This window comes from Magnolia sinica, chromosome 13, assembly GCF_029962835.1.
Source record: "Magnolia sinica isolate HGM2019 chromosome 13, MsV1, whole genome shotgun sequence".
NCBI classification, from domain to species: domain Eukaryota; kingdom Viridiplantae; phylum Streptophyta; class Magnoliopsida; order Magnoliales; family Magnoliaceae; genus Magnolia; species Magnolia sinica.
This window is the reverse complement of record NC_080585.1, coordinates 66311596-66332622: the sequence shown is the minus strand read 5'-3', so window position 1 is coordinate 66332622 and position 21027 is coordinate 66311596. Positions and strand designations below refer to the sequence as shown.

General features: G+C 38.0%; 1 protein-coding gene across 1 annotated transcript; it reads left to right on the top strand.

The window, feature by feature from the left end:
- Positions 1-205: 205 nt before the first annotated feature.
- Positions 206-2933, top strand: LOC131223830 (expansin-A8-like). The gene is made up of 3 exons (XM_058219348.1): positions 206-489; positions 1164-1476; positions 2387-2933. Exons 1-3 carry the CDS (start codon positions 363-365, stop codon positions 2688-2690), a joined length of 744 nt encoding a protein of 247 aa, XP_058075331.1. The 5' UTR covers positions 206-362; the 3' UTR covers positions 2691-2933.
- The last annotated feature ends 18094 nt before the right edge of the window (positions 2934-21027 follow it).

Sequence of the window (21027 nt, the reverse complement as noted above, 5' to 3'; positions counted from 1 at the left end):
TCTAAAATGATCTCAAAAAATGTATGAACGGTGTGGATATAATCAATACATCATTGTGGGGCCATGTAACTTTGATCTCCTTTGAACCGTTCGTACAACACGGAGCTCGAGGAGCGTCGGCGCTCGTCTTCGCGCGCAACGTATCTACAGCAGCTATATATATAGCTGGTGTGTGGTACACCAGCCAATCCGCTTCCCTTGATACTCCTCGAGACGGAAATTTTAAATAAATAAAAGAAAAAAAGTCACCCACGTGGGGTTGCTCTCCTATATAAACATACATCCCTCCTGGCTAAATCCCATGCATTGCCTTCTAACCACACAAGGAAAATACATCTCTCAGCGACATCCCCAGTCCTCCCATGGCCATTGCTCACCTTCTATTCTTCCTCCTCTCCACCTACTTACACTCCTCTTTGGGAGACCCATATGGTTGGGATGGCGGCCACGCAACGTTCTACGGCGGTGGGGACGCATCTGGCACAATGGGTACGTTTAAGTAGTGCTACGTGCACCACTAATCAAGAGATTATAAAGATTTTAATCTTTGATTATATTAAATATGTACGGCACAGTTTGTTATTATCATTATAGCATTGTCTCATATCTTTGTAGTCAAATTTCTATAATCATAATTGCTTGACAAAAGTTTAATGCCTAACCACTCATTTTCATTACCTTAGTTTGCTCGAATACATCATGCATGACCAATTATGATATATTGGCACTATATATATTTCTTAGATATTTGGCTATGTGGTGATCCTAGCCGTTGATCTTACAAAATACTGACTACCACAAAAATCATCATGATTTGAGAATCTTAGATTTTTGAATCAATGATCCACAGAGCAACGATCGAGGTGATGGTCCATGTTCATCAATAAAAGCTAAATAATAGATGTGCTTAGGTACTGCAATTGAAGAGTTCTTTCATTAGATGTCCTCCACCTAACTTGAGGCCAATCTTGTAAACAGTTCAGATCAGCCAACATGACCTCAGATCCAATGGATATTGCATTGTAATACATCGGGACATCTATCAAACCTCTTACATCAACCACCTGAATTCTTCATTGATCACAATTATCAATATTTTAATATTGGGTTTTATCTAAATTTTAATCCTAAATTAGCCTCCTAATCCATGGTTTGGCATGCAGGGGGAGCTTGTGGATATGGCAATTTGTACAGCCAAGGGTATGGCACAAACACTGCAGCCCTCAGCACTGCCTTGTTCAACAATGGATTGAGCTGCGGGGCTTGCTATGAGATGAGGTGCAACGATGACCCTAAATGGTGCCTACCTGGGACAATCACAGTGACGGCAACGAACTTTTGTCCACCTAATTTCGCCTTATCTAACAACAATGGCGGATGGTGCAATCCTCCCCTTCAACACTTTGATCTAGCTGAGCCAGCCTTCCTGCAGATTGCCCAGTACCGGGCTGGGATTGTTCCGGTTGCATTTAGGAGGTAAGGGCAGTTAACTTGGTTTTGTCGGTCTCAACTACCGCCCTCCATGTGCATGGCATGTGTGACAGAGCTTTCACGACCGTGACATGTCTTACCATGCAATTCTTTCACGAGGCATTATATAAACAACCCGACCGTGTCTTTAATTCGAACCAGTATTTATCAGGGTGGGGCCCACCTTTAATTAAATCCATTGATCTAGTGGACCTCATAAGATGGCCGTATTTTCCAATTGCTTCCCCATTTGATAGCGTTCACCATCTGATAAACAATATTGAACAACTACAACCACAGGTCCTCCTTTATTGGGCCCAAATCGGTTAGTTAGGATCATGGGCTGAGGTGATTTTGGGTTGCCCTACACATAATTTAAAAACCCGGAAATTCCGACTTCTCTCGATGTTCAGTCCAGTCGGGTGGAATCAAAGATTGGACCTAACTCAACTCAATATTTAATAACTACAATTTATAAATATTAGCAATTGTAATATAATATAACACACAGAAAAATTTTATAAAAGACCGTTTGGATGCCTTTAAGTTTCTTAGTTGTACAAGGTTTACTGGAAACTCACTCATAGGTGGGTGTTTGGACAGAAAATTTCACCTCTAAGTGAGTTATAACAAGCTGCTTATTATAACAGCTCTTCTGTATAATTGAAATACTGAATAAAATAGAAAAACTGTCATCAAATGACTGGATGGTGCACTGGCAAAGTGCATATATATAATATTCCTCATTCCCATTCAAATTTTATTAATGTTCACACTTTGACTCACAGAGTGACTCAGTTCAAGAGTCAGACCTTGTTGAGTTGACTCAGCCAGTTTTAGAACCATGTGTATCACATATTTCGTCTCCTTTTGTCATGCATGCTTAGCATGTGTAATTAATATTTTGGTTTTGCAGGGTGGCCTGTGCGAAGAAAGGAGGAATAAGATTTACCATCAACGGCCATTCATACTTCAACTTGGTCCTGATCACGAACGTTGCAGGGGCAGGTGACGTCCGTGCAGTGTCCATCAAAGGTTCGAGGACAGGGTGGCAACCCATGTCCAGGAATTGGGGACAGAACTGGCAGAGCAACTCTTACCTCAACGGTCAAAGCCTCTCCTTCCAAGTGACCACAAGCGACGGTCGGATGATCACTAGCTACAATGTGGCATCATCTGGCTGGCAGTTCGGGCAAACGTTCGAGGGGGGCCAGTTCTAGTTATGGCATGTACTAGTCTAAGAGAGTGATTGGGTGATGGGGGTGGGAGCGGCTTTGGAGCTATGGCCATCGAATGCTGAGGTGGCTTAAATATCACCCGCTAGGCCTTGGTATAAAGCTAGTTTAGAAATGAGATAGCAACGTTAGTAATGTGTCTATTGGCTTGTGATGGGAATTGAGACCCCACATGAATCATGAATGATGTGAGGTGTGCGGTTTAATGATCCTGTATTTTATGTTAAAGATGTGTGCATGTTTCTTGAACTATATATATATATATATATATATATATATATATATATATATATATATATATATATAGAGAGAGAGAGAGAGAGAGAGAGAGAGAGAGAGAGAGAGAGAGAGAGAGAGAGTCATGCTCACCTGCGCACCTATGCACGTGAGCACCTTTGCACACATGTCTTGGGTGTCTAATCTGAACAGTCCATGTGATGCGGAATCCCATGAAACCCCATGTGATAAATTTTCACCTTGATCTAAAATTCTGGTGGGCCATAACAAAGAGAAATGCAAATCAAGGGAGGAAACTGTTTTCATTTTTCATGGCCCATCAAAGTTTTAGATCAAAGTATTACTTGGGCCTGGGGGGTTTCACGAGGTGCTGCTTCACATGAACGGTTCAGATTTTGGATCCACATCACGTATGATGGGTTCTCAAAAAAGTTTGCACCAGTCCCGTGCGAACTGGTGCGCAGGTGAGCATTATATTGCTGTTGTTGTTACTCGAATTTGGATGGCAAGGGCTACACCTGTAGGTGTACAAGTACTTGGTACTTGTACCAATAGCACGCGAAGGACTACAGGGCACCGGTTATAGCCGGGACCATCCAATGCCTAAGACAGGTGAATCCAAAATATCATAAACTGGACTTGATTTGAGATTTTTTCCGTACCTCCCCCTTTAATGGCAGTGGGTATATTTATCAAGTGAATAGGTGGCTTCTGAGATAGTGTATCTTTACGAAATACCGCATATCCTCGTATCTTGGTGGGATCCGCTGGATATGCTAAAAGGGTCCGTAGTTGAATGGGGTCTATTTTCAAAAGTATTACCGAGCCCACCTCGGTCGGTGTCATCTTCAGTTATAATCTTGCAAAATCTTTCCTTTCTTAGCATGAGGCTGGATTCTTTCCGGACATCCCAGTTCTTAGGTCAAGGTCGATCAGATCAGCTTAATAGGTGAGTAACGCTACTAAGCTCTCCCCTTCTCGGCAGGTGACTCACACCACTGAGCTTTGCCCTTAAGCTTCAACTCATTATTGATCCTTTAAGATCAGCTCATCTCACAGTTCATGCATCGATATCTTAAGGAGTTTATCTCGGTAATTCTTAGTCAGTTTAGTTCTTATACATGACTTATGATCGGTCGCATGTCTTTTACAACAGGTCAATTTGATTTTCCCCATAAGAGTTGCCCCCCTACTTCCGACTTTGACGTGTGTGAGCTCGAGAGGTAAGAGCCTAAACTAATATGCGAGCACGGAAACTGAATTTCAAATAGTGAGTAACCCAATCTTTTTTCAGCTTTAGATTTGTCATCTAATAATGGGGCGGGAATTTAAAAAATGGTGCCTTTCGTGGGAATCGAAAAAGGTATGATGGTGATTGCGCAGTACAAGGAGATGCCCATTAATTGGCAAGCATCGTTCGGCTTATGCACGACTCATTGACGAACACTTGTCGCCTGAGCCATTATGGCTTTTCCCGGCCTAACCCTATGGTGCTACATGAAAGGGCACATCAGTCGAAGCGCCTCCTCGTGCTTACGTGGTTGTAGCCAGCATTAAATGCTCCATCACTTGAACTGTATAAATAAGGGCTTTCCCCTTGTTATTCATCTACCTAATTCTATGAAGTCCTAGCGCTACCGACATTCTTCCTCGCTAGTATTCATCTTGCGCATTCCTTCTCCTTCAGCCTACAGTAACCAGAGATTTGTGCTTCCGATACGCTAGAGCCTTGTATAAATGTATAAGTTTGTCAATTACATATGTCAAGCCTAGATGAGCCTTGTGAAGAATGAAGACTTGAAGACGTGAAGAGAACCAAAGCGTAAAAGGCCAAAGAAAGGTAAAGATAGGTGTGCCGTGGAGCCAACCCTCAAAAACTCAAAAAGCCCTAAAACTATATAGAAAAACCTTAGGAAACTATCTCCCAAAGACTAAGGAAGAAATGAATGAAATGAATGCATTTCAGGGGTATTCGGTCACACCAAACATACCTTCAGTGCCACCAAAGTATGCTTAAACTAGACAACAAGCAAAGCACAAAATTTGACTACAACCGAACAGAAAAATTGGTCCCACCGAGTGTAACTTCGATGCCACCAAAGGCAACACTCGGTGACACCAAACTAAGCTTCAAAGAGATAGTAAGCAAAATGCCTAATTTGACTACAATCGAATGTTAAATTCGGTGCCACCAAATGTGACACTTGATGGCATTGAACTTTGCAAAATCAAGACAGTGTGCAGAACCCCAAATTCGACTATAGCCAAACTCTAATTCGGTTTGACCAAAAGGCACCTTTGGTGCTACCAAAGGTGCCAAAAAATGTCCAATGGCAAGAGTCGATTTTTAAATTTATTTTGGTGCCACTGACAACTAGCCATTTTTACTGTTTTTCACCCGTTGCAATCATTCCATAAATTTGATTCTTGGGCTTCCTTACAAATGGATGAGAAATAGAGAGAGCCTTGTGAGTGTGTGATTTCATAGCCAAAATCCTTCTCCCAAGCTCTTTTCCTCATGAAGTTCATCATTCAATACTTATGATAAAGCACATTTATTGAGCATTTAAAGATCGAATTAAAATATAAACTACAGCATTCATTAATGCCATAACACTCATCTTTAATAACAAATCCCTTGTGCTAAAGGACATTGAATGCTACTCCTTGTGAATCCTAACTCTATCCTTGATGACCCATCATCTTGAGTTAGGATTAACCTACCTTTAACCCGTACCTCGGCACTACCAAAGGCACATCCATATTAAGGTTGTGATTTAAGGGAGCTAAATATGCTTTCATGATTAAAGAAGATCTTCAATAAAGGCGCTTCAAGGGGGCTCATCCACTTTAGGTAAGAAAGTTATTTTGAGTCTATTTTTCTAAAAATCGATCCTTGTATAGGATTGAGTTTCAGAATTTAACCTACCAAACTTACTAAGTCCTTGTGTAGGCCTCCAATGGGAGCATACGCCTTGTCGTTCTTATGTAGGGCGTCTTGATTGAGTTTGAGATCCAAACTCACTGAGACCTTGTGTAGGCCATCAACAGATGTAAAACATATAGACCTTGTGTAGGTTGTAAAGGTTTATGGTAAACCTAATTTAAAACCATTTGGATAGTGAAATTTGGTATACTCTAGGAGAGAGTGAGACAGCTGGGAGTGGAGTAGGCACGTAGCCGAACCACCATACATCGTGAGCATGGGTTAAATTATTTCTATTTATAACTATTCGATTTTGCTGAATGATATGAATGATTATCTTAATTGTAGAAGACATGTTTGACAAAATGCCTGCATGATGTTTCACCATTGTAGAATTGATATAACCACTCCTTATTTTTATTGGTTTGTATGAGTAATTAGAAGTGAGTGATTGTTGTTTAGTTAGTTAAAATCTTAAAAAGACATTAGTCATATATCCAAGCTTCACTTATAGTCATAAAAGAGCAATTTCAGTTGGTATCAAAGTGGGTTTCTCTTAAAGGGCTTAACCGCCTAGAAGGAGATCCTAGTTGAAGCTTAAAAATATATATAAGACTGAGGGAACATCGGTCTCAAGACCACCACTTTTTGATTGATCTAACTACACATACTAAAAAACAAGAATGCATATGTTTCTTAGATCCTTGGATCATGCGGTTTGGACATCGTTGAAATTGGGTTGTAAACACCAATGGAACAAATAATATCTAATGATGGTGCTACCACGTCAAGACCCAAACCTCAAACACTTTAGAACAATTATGACAAGACCAGGTCCAGTTGTGATGTAAAGGTGCTAAATGCAATTTACTATGATGCCTCCTAAGAAGAATTTAAACACATATACATGTTTGAAATGGCTAAACAAGCATGGAATTTCTCAGAAACCACCCATGAAGGGACCAACACAGTCAAGCGCTCTAAACTCCAGCTCCTTACAACTTAGTTTGAAAATATTAAGATGGAGGATCATGAGACATTTATGGAGTTTTACACCAAATTAAGTGACATATGTAACTCCATTTGGGGGTTAGGAGAAAAAGTCCCGGTATTGCACATTTGTATGAAAATTTTGAGATCACTACCGGAACGATTTTCCTCCAAAGTCACAATCATAGAGGAATGTAGGAACATTGATGAAATGAAAGTAAAATAACTACTAAGTTCCCTACAAACATATGAACTACATTTAAAGACTCTCATAAAATCCAGAAATACTATCTTAAAAGCCTCACAAAAGAAACATGAATCTGAGGAAGACAGTGACAATGATGAGGACAATGAAGAAATTACTTTGTTGGCTAAAAGGTTCAAAAAAAAAAACTCAACAAGAACCAAGGAAAAAACTTATACAAAAAGGAGAAGAAATATGACCTAAAACGCCAAACAGGAAAATCTCCCAGAAGGTCAAAAGATCCCCAATGCTACAACTATAGAGGTTATGGTCACCTTGCAGCTGAATGTCTCACTAAAAATAACTCCAATGGAAAGGCAATGGCTGCCACCTGGGATGAATCAGAGGATTCAAACTTAGATTCAGATGAATCCAATAATGATGGAGATCAAGGCTCATTAAGAATACTTATGGTCTCCAGCACCACAGTTATCCTGAATCAAGGGACACAGAAGAAAAGGATGATCATGTAAAAGATCAGACCTCTTCAGCTAAAGAAGAGGAAGAAGTTGATAATACTGATTTACAAGAAGCCTATGACTAGTTGTACACTGAAAGCTTGAAAGTTCTTAAAAATCTTGGTCATGCTAAGACCGAAAACAAATAGTTGAGCCATGAGCTTAAAGAAGCCAAGGCTGAAAATGAATGATTAGCCGATGAGATTGAAGAACTAACAAGAGACAATGCTAACCATGCTATGGAAAATACGAGATATGAAAGCGAAGTGACTGAATTAGTTAAGAAAAATGAAGACCTAGAAACTAAATTAGTTATGATAAACTCTATCAATCATGGTCTGAAATTAGAACTTGACGAGTCAAAATCTCATGCCAATGCCAGTCACAAGTTTACCCAAGGCAATAAAAAATTAAAAAGACTTCTAAGCTTGGATAAGAGGTCGGGATACAAGAGAGGTTTAGGATATGATAGCTTCAAAACCAGTCGGATCTCTATCTCCCCTGCGATTAGAAAGGAATTAGTAGCTTCAGGTAGCAAACCAAGAACATCTCCTACTTGTCATGCATGTGGTGATGTGTTTCACCTAAGTTTTGAATGCCCAACATTAAAAACTCACGATCCGCCCTAGGCTCGAGCATTATAGGTAAATTTCTACCAACTAGGAGAATGCTACAGCCTACAGATAGTGTGAGAAGTCCACCAAGGAAGCCACCTCAAGAAAAGGTGAATGTGAGGAGAAAGTTTTCCACTCCTCCTAAAATGAATAGGAGAATGAAGGAACTAATCAAATAAGTTGCCCAATTAAATGAAAAGGCAAAAAAGATGATGATTCAAGTAAATCAGGGCAATGACCAGTTTGCTAAAAGAACCCATTCTCCTAAAAAGAGTCTGCCCTTAAGAGATGAAGCCAAGAAAGATATTGTCTCTCTAAAAATCAATCCAGGCCCAAAGAAAGTTGTTTCTAAATGGGTCATAAAAGACGAAGCAAACTTCCTGGTAATTCATTCTACTCTTAAAGCTGGTAGTAATTCCATATGGTATTTGGATAGTGGGTGCTCCAGACACATAACAGGTGACAGAACTCATTTTTTTCCATTACATCAATTTTGATGGTGGGTCAGTCACCTTTGGAGATGGAAGCACTACTAAGATAGTTGGGCAAGGAAGGATTGCTGGGCCAGGGTTGTCCAAGATTAAGAATTTTCTTTACGTAGAGGGGTTAAAACATAACCTCTGAAGTGAAATTGCAGTTTATACCGCTGATACTGAAGAAGGAATCTGAGTTAAGGTCCTAGAGGGGGTTGAATAGGACTTTTCAATTATTTCCTCCTATTTAAAAACTTGATTGCCTAACTTAAATGATTATTCAATTTAAAGCAAGTAAGGTAATATAATTCTAATGGCTTCCAAGCCAGTTAGAGGATCCAATCATAAAGGCTATTAGAGATATACAGATATAATAACTAGCTTAGTGTTGTGCACTTACGTGTGGAATGTGCTTCCTATTAATGAATCGCATTCATTCAATCATGTATACTAAATTAAACATTCAAGCATATATAAGCAAGATTAAATAGATGCACAAATGACAATTCCAAACACAAGCATTTATAGTGATTCGGCTACGTACCTACTCCACTCTTGGCATCCACACTCAATCCCAGAGTGCACCGGATTTCACTATTAATGGTTTTAAACAGGTTCACCAATAACCTTTACAATCCTACATTAAGGATACAATTTATGCTCTCTGCAAGATCAAAGATCCTACACCTAGAACTCACGTTTAGGCCCACCGGCTAAGGTCCCACACTAAGCACCTACCGTTTAGACCCACCGGCCAAGGCCCCACAAAAGGTACCTACGTTTAGGCCTACTGGCTAAGGTCTCACACAAGGCACCTACTTTTAGGCCCACCGGCCAAGGTCCCACACTAGGAACCTAATTGAGTTTGTTGATAGCAAACTCTTAGCCTTAATCCTGCACAAGGAAAGAGACTAAACTTTGAACTCTTAACTATGACACTTACTTGTCGGATAGAGTTCTCTTTTGTAGCTTATCTCGAGTTGCCAGATCTTTGTGCTCTTGTGATTGAATCAGCTTCCCGGTGCTCCTCAACTTGGATTTACCTCTTGGCTCAGCTTCACGATCAAGAACCTTGCATTAGATGTACCTAAAAAGGTGACCAAGGTTATGAGAGTTGGTTGAATCTCCTATCTAGGATAATGAGTGGATTTCCTAAGGGATTCAACTTATAGACACTCTAGAGTATCAAAGAACCAAGGATTTTCCTATTGGTTTGGTCTTTATACTTTAGAGAAGGCACGAGTTCATGTTCTTCATTAATAGGAGCATTGAATGCTCATGGGAGTGAAAGATCACAATGAAGAGAACATGAAACTCATATGGATAGAGTCTAAATGGGCTAGGATAAGCTTGGGATACACTAGAGACTCTATGGTGCCTATTTCCACTAATTATGCAAGTTTATACAAGCCATTTTTATAGATAAAAGCTTCCAACAAATAGAAAACAACTAGAAAATAATTAGTTTATGATGCTACCGAAGCCAACTTTGGTATCACCGAACATGCTTCAGTGGTACCGAAATATCATTCGATAGTACCGAATTAATTCCTCAAGTTGGTGATCAAAATAAGTCCCTTTCAGTGGCACCGAACACTATTCGTCAATGGCAGTCGGTGCCACCAAATTATAGTCGTGATGTTGCTAGACAGTTTTAAGCCCTTCTGGTATACCTTCGGTGACACCTTCTTCCTACCAAAAGTGGATAGATTTTTCTTTTTGTCCTTTTAATTTTTCAACAACTTGGGATATGCAAAAGCTAAGACTATAGGATATAAATATGGACTTGGTATTGGCTTAGAATATATGACCTAAGTAGGTATTCCTATTTGCAAAGTCAAGATCATAGAAGTAGTTCTTTGTCTTCAATGTAGCTTTGATGCTTTTAATCCAGTTACGTCGCCGATCTTCACTTGCCAAGAACTCATTCGACTATAAGACACAACTAGTCACGTAATTGACAAACATGAGTACAAATAAGTGCATTAACAATCTCCCCATTTGTCAATTACGTGACAAAGACAACCTAACCTATAACCGTGTCATGGTCCATACCAATGACATACCAAAACAATAAGAATTACATATCAAACATAAAAATTTACAACTCAAGACTTGACATGTAATACAAAACCATGCTGCTCCCTTTTGTATCTATCAAAAATAATCTTTAACAAGGGAAAAAAAGCAATTTCTATAAAAACAAACATTACTTTGGTGGGTAGGTTTCTTCTCCCCCTTTTTGTCAGTTATTGGCAAAGGATTTACCAAGAAATAGTCCAATAACATAGAGATAATAATCAAAAGGGTAAGCAAGATAAATCATATAATGATATAAGCATAAATATCATCATCCAAACAAGGAAATATATCATCATAAGCAAGCAAACCATATTTTAGATAAAAAAAGATAACAATAAAGAGAGTATCTAACATGAGCAAAAAAGATAATATCAAAAATTCATTAAAATTACTACCCCAAGATTGGGTGGATTAAATCATTATCCAAAAACCAAAAAGCCCTTAAGGGCATAAATATCCAAAAATAAAATGTATTATGATTCAGCAATAACACAGCAAAGATCATCGGGACGATCCACCCTCATACGGAGGGATATAAGAACGATGAGTCAGAAGCAGTTCAGTGATGTGCTCCCCAGTATGTTGAAGAATGTCAAGACGCAGTTCAATCGTGGAGAGTCAATTTTCACACTGCCGGAGGTGAGCTTCTATATTTGACTGCACTTCAAGAAGTTGACGAACTGGATTGTTCTGGTGAAGGAGGCGCCCAATGTTGACAGATAATGGACTTGATGCAGGCACTAGGGTGTCACAAGAGTCCCAGCTAGTGGCCATGGGAGTGTCTTAAGTGTCTTCACCGCTCCTGCATTCCTGATGAGTTTTGATGATTTTTAACGGGAGTATGTTTTTCTTAGAAAGATGCATTGCGGGATAGATTGTATCACAAGTAGCTGGCAGTGCTAGAAACTTGGAGAGTTTGTAGATGATTATTGGAAAGGGAAGACTTGTGTGATGAATACCTTTGACAATTTGAATTAATTGTCTCAAGATTAGAGTGGGTAGACATATTTCAATTCTCTGATAGATATCACATAGGGTATTTAAAGCAACAGGTGAAATCATATTTACAGAAACTTCACAGGGATATGCATTGGTGCTCAGTATCTCGTGAAGTACTTTTATGGTAGAGTCCAGATGCAATGAGGACAAGTAGTTTCTTCTATTTCCAGATATCATTGACTTATCACACAGTGTTTTAGCCACTTCTTTCTAGACACTTAGATCATTTAAGCAACGATCAGTTGGTGAGATATGTGTGACTAGAAGATCCAGAAGTTCTCCCAGTATCGAAGGAGTGATCTCCTTACTTTGGTTCATGTAATTGATGTTGATCGATGGAGGATCATCTCAAGTATTATGACAAAAATTCAGAAATTGATAAACAAGGTCATATTGCATTTCTCCTCCTAAATAAATGACGTTGTCCCACCCCATTGATTTTAGATAGATATTTATCCCGTATGACTCTATGAGACTAGGTCTGATAAATCGATCAAAGGTAAATTCTTTTTCCTTAGCATTAGAGTGCAGATAATGAGTATAGGCTCTGATTTTTCTAGATGAGGTTTCTCCTTTCACATCTTCCTTTCCTTTATTCTTGACCAATCGTGCTGAAATCATAAGTTAAAAAAATAAGTATAAAAATAATAATTAATCTGAAAAGATGCTTGTATCCTATAGATACAAGAAAATGCGCACATATAGATCATATAGTGAGTTCCTTTCAAAACAGCCTCTTTTGATTCTGTGTATTTGTAATTCATTAGGTTGTTTTGGAAAACAATGGTATCCTAATAAGATTTGATATGCGGTATGGAGTGATTTAACTATTTCACCATTGCAATCAGCATCAAAACCCCCAGATAGTGTATAATGGGACAAGGTTAATCGAGCCAAGTTTTCATTGACATTTTTTATATACAATCTTTTGTAAAAAATTTGCAGTAATGGGCCTGGAAGGATTAGGGTTTATGCCTAGTTCCGATTGATTCTTCGATGTCATGTTTCTTCTTGGATCGACTTTTCTCTTGATGGGGATAATTCCATTATGCAAAATGAAGTAAAATGATAAATGACCCAGCAAATGATCCTAGTTTAAAGATGTATAGAGAAGGCAATAGGATTTACCTTGGTTTTTGCTAATTTTGGTTGTACAGCCCTTCAGCCAAACTTTGGAAGAAATAAGAAATTGTCTAGAAGAACTGGGCAATGAAGGATTTAAATGACTTGACACGGCTCAATTTTGGTAGCACCAAAGGTAAGTTCGGTGTTACCGAAGTGTTCTTGGAGCTTAAAAGATCTTTAAGGACTGATTTTCCTACTATGCACAATTTCAAAATAGGATTCCATTGTATGATTGAGAGTGAAAATCCAGCATGAAATTATCAAAATGCTTAGAGGCCAAGAATCATCAGATTTAACAATTACACCAAGCATCAGGCTTAATCCTTTGGTTTGATTCTAATGCTTATATAGGAGGCATGATCCTTAAATATACCAATTTAGACCAAATGAACCAGTAAACATTTGTTAGAAATGGTTGATCAATAGGTTATAAGTATTGTAATATGTGTATCAACCTTTTCTAGTTCAAGGCAAGTATCATATTATACATGGCATTTCAAAAGATATGCATGATACTTGTTTTGTATGGAGTTGTTTATCATAAAGGTACTTTTTATCAAACTTCATGGATGATTAAGAATTTGTTTGTAAATTGATTCAATTATGCTTTTTAAAGATCTAGAATCAATTTTAAGTAACTGTGATTTACTTCTTGAAAAAAAAATATATATATATATATATATATATATATATATATATATATCTATATATATATATATATATATATATATATATATTTATCAACATCTCCCCTTTTTAAAGTTCCTGACTCATTGGTGAATATATCAACAGATGGATCAAGGAAACTTATTGATTTACATGGACCAGATGTTACAAGGGCCCGAGTCATTTCCAGGGCACTTGTGTTTGTTTTGTGTTACCCATTTGGTAACCATTTTCTTTGAGCCGGGGGAGTATTTATCTGAGTGACTTCCAAATGATTTAGATGTGACTTTGTCATTTATCTTGGAAGTAACATTAGATTTCTTGACCATAGGACATTCCCATTTGTAATGTCCTATCTTTCCACAGTGATGGCAATCAACTGGATCTTTCTGATTTAGAGTAGTTGAATTTGTCATCATTGATGAGGTATAGGAGGATTCTTATTCATATCATAGGCCTATCATATTTTTGAATTTTCTTCCCATGCCTAGAAGTTTCTCAAATTTTTCATTACTTTAAGTAAACTTTCAGGTTAGTTCTGCTGTCTGATCAGAATATTTTACTTCTATTTTTAGTTTCTTATTTTTTCTTTTTAATTTTTCAACTTTTAATTCTAGAAGTTCAATTTTCTTAATCAAATTGTCAAAAGTTATGCTACTAACTCTAATTCCTCTACCCTTTTTAATTTCCTCAAGATCAAGTTCTTTTTCCTCATCCGAATTTTTAGGACTAACTGTAGTGGTGGAGGCCATGAGAATCTTCAATGATTTTGTGTCTCCATCACTATTTGACTCATCTGAATCTGAATTTGAGTCATCAGTGTCATCCCAGGTGGCTGTCATGGCTTTTCCTTTGGATTCCTTTGTAGGGCATTTCATGGAGATGTGATCAAACTTTTTATAGTTGTAGCATTGAAGCTCTTTGGACTTGTTGAATTTGCCAGTTTGGCACCTGTGGTCCGGTTGAGCTCCCTTGTTGTTGTATGGTCTTCCACAGTTCCTATTAAAGAATCTTTTAAATTTTTTAGCTAGGAGGGCAACTTCCTCATCTCCATCTTCATTCCCACTATCTTCTTTCTCTATTTTATTCATGTTATTAGAGGTTTTGAGAACAGTATTTTTGGATTTTGTGGGTGGTTTGAAGTGTAGTTCAAATGTTTATACGGAACCTACTAGTTCTTCTACTTTCATTTCTTCTATATTCCTACACTCTTCAATGGTGGTGACCTTGGAGTTAAAATGTTCCGGTAGGGATCTCAGAATTTTCTTATATATTTTGGGTATCGAAATTCTTTTTGCAAGTCCACCCATGGAGTTACATATACCATTCAGTCTTCTAAAGAACTCCATGAACGTCTCATCTTCTTCCATCTTTATGTGTTCAAACTGAGATGTTAAAAATTGAAGCCTTGACATTTTCACTGCGTTAGTTCCTTCATGGTTAGTTTCTAATAACTCTCATGCTACCTTAGAGTTTACACACATACTTATTCGATGAAATACTTCCTACGAAACTCCGCAGCAAATTGTACTCATGGCTTTGGCTTCACACATCCTCATCTCTTTGTCATACTGGGTCCATTTGGCCTTTGGTTTTGGTTTGGTAATTATTGTACCATCCTCAAGAATAATTTGTTTTGTAAGTGTACTATATCCATTTTTAATAATCTCCCATACATCATCATCGAAGGCCTGGAGAAAAAATATCATTCTTGCCTTCCAGTATGCATAATTTGTACCATTAAAGATGGGTGGCCATGAGACAGATATTCCCTCTCCTTTGCCCATAATTCTTTCTTCTGTCAAGATCTTCCTTTAGGTTGTTAAACCTTTTTCAGAGGAACCTTGCTTTGATACCAATTGAAATTGCAGTTTACACCGCTGATACTGAAGAAGGAATCTGAGTTAAGGTCCTAGAGGGGGTGAATAAGACTTTTCAATTATTTCCCCCTATTTAAAAACTTGATTGCCTAATTTAAATGATTCAATTTAAAGTAAGTAAGGCAATATAACTCTAACGGCTTCCAAGCCAGTTAGAGGATCTAATCACAAAATCTATTAAAGATATACAGATATAATAACTAGCCTAGTGTTGTACACTTGTGTGTGGAATGTGCTTCCTATCAATGAAACGCATTCATTCAATCATGCATACTAAATTAAACATTCAAGCATATAGAAGCATGATTAAACAGATGTGCAAATGAAATTTTCAAACACAAGCATTTATAGTGTAGAGTTCTCTTTTGTAGCTTGTCTCAGGTTGCCAGATCTTCTTGCTCTCGTGTTTGAATCAGCTGTCCGGTGCTCCTTAGCTTGGATTTACCTCTTGGCTCAGCTTCACGATCAAGAACCTTGCATAAGATGTACCTAAAAAGGTGACCAAGGTTATGGGAGTTGGTTGAATCTCCTATCTAAGATAATGAGTGGATTTCCTAAGAGATTCAACTTATGAACGCTCTAAAGTATCAAAGAACCAAGGATTTTCTTATTGGTTTGGTCTTTGTACTTTAGAGAAGACACAAGTTCATGTTCTTCAATAATAGGAGCATTGAATGCTCATAAGAGTGAAAGATTACAATGAAGAGAACATAAAACTCATATGGATAGAGTCTAAATGAGCTAGGATAAGCTTGGGATACACTAGAGATTCTATGGTGCCTATTTCCACTAATTATGCAAGTTTATACAAGCCGCTTTTATAGATAAAAGCTTCCAACAAATAGAAAACAGCTAGAAAATAGCTAGTTTACGGTGCTACCAAAGTCAACTTCAGTATCACCGAACTTGCTTCGGTGGTACCAAAATATCATTCGGTAATACCGAATTAATTCCTCAAGTTGGTGATCAAAATAAGTCCCTTTCGGTGGCACTGAACATTGTTCATGGGTGGCAGTCGGTGTCACCGAATTATCCAGTCGATGATACCGAATTATAGTCGTGATGTTGTTAGACAGTTTTGTGCCCCTCCAGTATACCTTTGGTGATATCAAAGGTGTCATTGGTGACACCTTCCTACCCAAAGTGAACAGATTTTCCTTTTTGTCCTTATAATCTTTTAACTACTTGGGATATGCAAAAGCCAAGACTATAGGATATAAATATGGACTTGAGATTGGCTTAAAATAGATGACCTAAGTAGGTATTCCTATTTGGGTTGGGATCATCTATTTGCAAGGTCAAGATCGTAAAAGCAGTTCTTTGTCTTCAATGTTGCTTTGATGCTTCTGATCTAGTTGCATCGCCGGTCTTCACTTACCAAGAACTCATTCGACTACAAGACACAACTAGTCACATAATTGATAAACATGAGTACAAATAAGTACATTAACAATCTCCTCATTTGTTAATTACGTGACAAAAACAACCTAACCTACAATCGTGTCAAGGTCCATACCAATGACATACCAAAACAATAAGAATTATATATCAAACATAAAAATTTAAAACTCAAGACTTGACATGTAATACAAAACCATGCTACTCCCCCTTTGTATCTATTAAGAATAACCTGTTGAAAGGTGAAAAAATAATTTCTGAAGAAACAAACATTGTTTTGGTATGTAGGTTTCTTCTACTCCTTTTTGTCAGTTATTGGCAAAGGATTTACTAAGAAATAATCCAATAACATAGAGATAATAATCCAAAGGGTGAGCAAGATAGATCATATAATGATACAAGCGTAAAGATCATCATCTAAACAAGGAAATATATCATCATAAGCAAGCAAACCATATGTTAAATAGAAAAGATAACAATAAAGAGAGTATCTAACATAAGCAAAAAAGATAATACCAAAAATTCATTAAAATTACAACCCCAAGATTGGGTAGATTAAACCATCATCCAAAAACCAAAAAGCCCTTAAGGGCATAAATATCCAAAAAAAAAAAAATTGTATTATAATTCAGCAATGACATAGCAAAGATCATTGGGACGATCCACCCTCATACGGAGGGATATAAGAACGGTGAGTCAGAAGCAATTGATCCAGTTGCGTCATCAGTCTTCACTTACCAAGAACTCATCCGACTACAAGACACAATTAGTCACGTAATTGACAAACATGAGTGTAAATAAGTTCACTAACATGAAGCATATCTTATATATATGACAAATAACATTATGTTAAATTTTCCAAAGAAATGTGCGAGATCTCGGATTCTATAGGTAAATTGATTATGAGAAGTCTATGCACCAACGAAAATTGCTAGGTAATCAAAAGCCATGGAAAGCCTGCTTCTCCAGCTATATGCCACATGACCTGAGAAAATGAAATAGAACTTTAGCACCAAAGACTCGAATATCTTCACTATAGGAATTTGTCTCGCCATATCTCCAAAAATCTAGTGAGATGGCTCCCCAAAATTGGGAAAAAGCCGAGGATTGTCTTGAAATTGCAGTAAACCGCTATTAGTGAAGTATGAAATTATGTCTAAATGTCTTATAGGAGGGTGAATAGGACTTTTCTAAACTTTAATCCTACTTTAAAACAAATACTAACAATCAAGCTCTAATCAAATAAGACTAAAAAAAAACTATTCACAATCAAAAGCTAGGATAATGAAATATACAAAATTTACATTGCATCAAACATGTAGTGTGCAAAGATTAATCATATCATGAATCAACACAACATATACAAAAGCATGCATCACAAACACATCAATATATAGTAGTTCGGTTATGTGCCTACTCCACTCCCGGTGGATGCACTCAACCCATGCGTATACCAGATTTCACTATCCAATGGTTTTAAATCAGGTTAACCATAAACCTTCATAATCTACATAATGTTATCTAAGATGCCTACACAAGATAACCTAAGGTGCCTACATAAGGCCACTGACAATGCCTACATAAGGCAATAGGTCCTACACAAGGACACTAGACATATTCTCCTGTCGGAGGCCTATGAAAGGTCTTAGTGAGTTTGTAGTACCAAACTCTAAATCCCAATCCTATACAAGGAAAGGGCTTCAGACACAATGGACTTAGTACTTACTTGTAAGTGAGTGAGCCCCTTTTTAGCACATGTTGATGAATATCTTCCTATCTATGAAGAGTCTTCAGCTCCCTTGAACAGCAACCACTTGTAGATGCTCCAATCGAGGGTACCAAGGTTGTTGGGTTTGGGTTTGGTTTGATCTACTCTAGTTAATGATTAATCTTTAAGAGCTAGAGAAGATTTTCAAAAGTTAAGCATTCAAGGATCCTAACATAATGATTTACCATTAAAGAGTGCTGTTGGATTATCTGTAACGCCCTGAAATTCCGGGGTCGAGCATAACTCAGCTTCCGAGTTCTAAAACATCACTTATGCAACATATGTGATGATGGATGTATGTTATCTGTATGAGTGCATAAAACATGGAATAGATTAAGCCAAACTGCAAACATAATCCAAGGATAAGTGAAAAACGCAAGCGGAAGACTTAAAGAAATATATGTGTACATGTGTAAGTCCCTGTGGTATGTATGCTCTGCCAGGTCATAATACAAGTGTTTATCTCAAAAATACAAGTATCAAAATGAAGTTATCAATTCCAAAAGAAAATCTAGAATTCCCGTCTATCAGGACATGGCTCACATAAACTCGCCTGAGAACTGCATAATAGAAAACGTGTCATCATCATCCTCGAACTCTTGCTCTACTTCAGGGGTCACGTCATCATCTGTATCTAAGACAGAGTCTGGTTGGTATTGAAACACCGTCCCAGAATGTGGGAGTGAGTGATCAACTCAGTGGAACTATACAGTAAAAGTTAACATGATATCAAATCAATCAAGCAGTAATGATAAGGCAATACAATTAAACAAGTCTAAAGTACTCTTGTTAATGCAAGGATGTATATATAAATGATGCATGCCCTCGCCTGTACTCCCTCAGCATCTTCATCTTACGTTACGCATGACAACTTCCCGCAGTGCCAACGACTTCTACGCACATGCAATGCGGTGCATGAACATGATTATCAAGTTGTTATTAGTCCTTTTCATACAGCAGGATTGGGAAGCTAAGGTACCTTCCTCATATCAATTTCCACACAGTGATCCATTCTAGGGTCGTCAGTCCTAGGCAATCTCATACGATCATATGGTTCTAGGTCGCTGCAAAGGGCTCGTCACCAATCAACGCACGCCTATCATACCTTAGTTACTACTCTAAGGCTCGTCGCCTTACTGCAGTATCAAGGTATGCTCGAGGTCACTACAAAGGGCTCGTCACCAATCAATGTAGGCCGATAGCGCGAATATAGTGTCCCATACCACCATAATCGGCTCACGAGTCTGGTGTGCTCACTGGTCACTACGGGGAGGCTCGTCACCCCAGCATAGGCCGACAGCTCGACCACGGTATCCCATACCACCATGTCCGGCTCATGAGTCTTAGCGGATCAAGGTACAACGGTTAACGGGATTACATCAGTAAGTTTAGTACCCTATATTCAAGCAATAGTGTCCATACATGGTGAACATACATCAGACAATCAGGTTACTTGACGAACTCGACTAGCACGAGCGCACGTTGGGTTGAACGACATAGAGTGCGCAAACACTCCATGTGGCCAAACCACTGCCGACAACTCTAATACGACTCGGGTTCGTCAAACACGTCCTTCGTGGCGAAAGCAATCTCAGCCACGAACTCAAGGCCGATTACCGATTTCCTAGACTATTCCAGTCCCAAACATATTCCATTACAGCAGATATTCATATCAACACTTTAGAACAGTAATGGAACAACAACCCGAATCATACAGTATGTGAGCATTTGAAGAATATCAACTTAACATGGATTTCAACATAAGTAGTGCTAGAACTTAAAGAATAAAGAATGTAAATTCAATGTAAGAAATCATACACACCAATAGGAGAGTTGAGAATCTCTTCTCAACACCCGCAAATAGGATAATATATTACACTTAATCATTTAAACATTTCTACAAATGCTTAGACTACATATTCCAACATATATGACGTATGTTGGTGAGAACACACATTTGGACAATTCCTTTTGTCAAGGGGTTGACACAAGTACAACTAGCACAAGCATACGATAATTAATCATGGCAAACACATGTTCGTATTATATACGTATACGATACTTTCTACATACACATAGAATACACAAATCTCAACATAACTCATATATATCAGGAACGCAATATAAATGTCGCATTTGGCATGTGAAATTACACCCACAATAATAATAAATCATTATCTGACATTGAAAGACTTGAAAACCATAACCTATATGAATACAGTCCGCACCTTAAACCAGAAAAAGCACACCGAACTGATTCAGACGATATGTCTTCGTCAACGGCGACTAGATAACCTAAGGCAAGAAGAGAAATGAGCTACAGCAACACATAGACTATTCTAAGCTCCAAAACATATTAGTGTTAGATTAACTTACCCAAGAATGAACTTAGAATCGCCGGAATAATGATTCAGAAGTGATAGTTTAAGGATGCAGGGAAACAAGAAAGAATCTCCAATGAT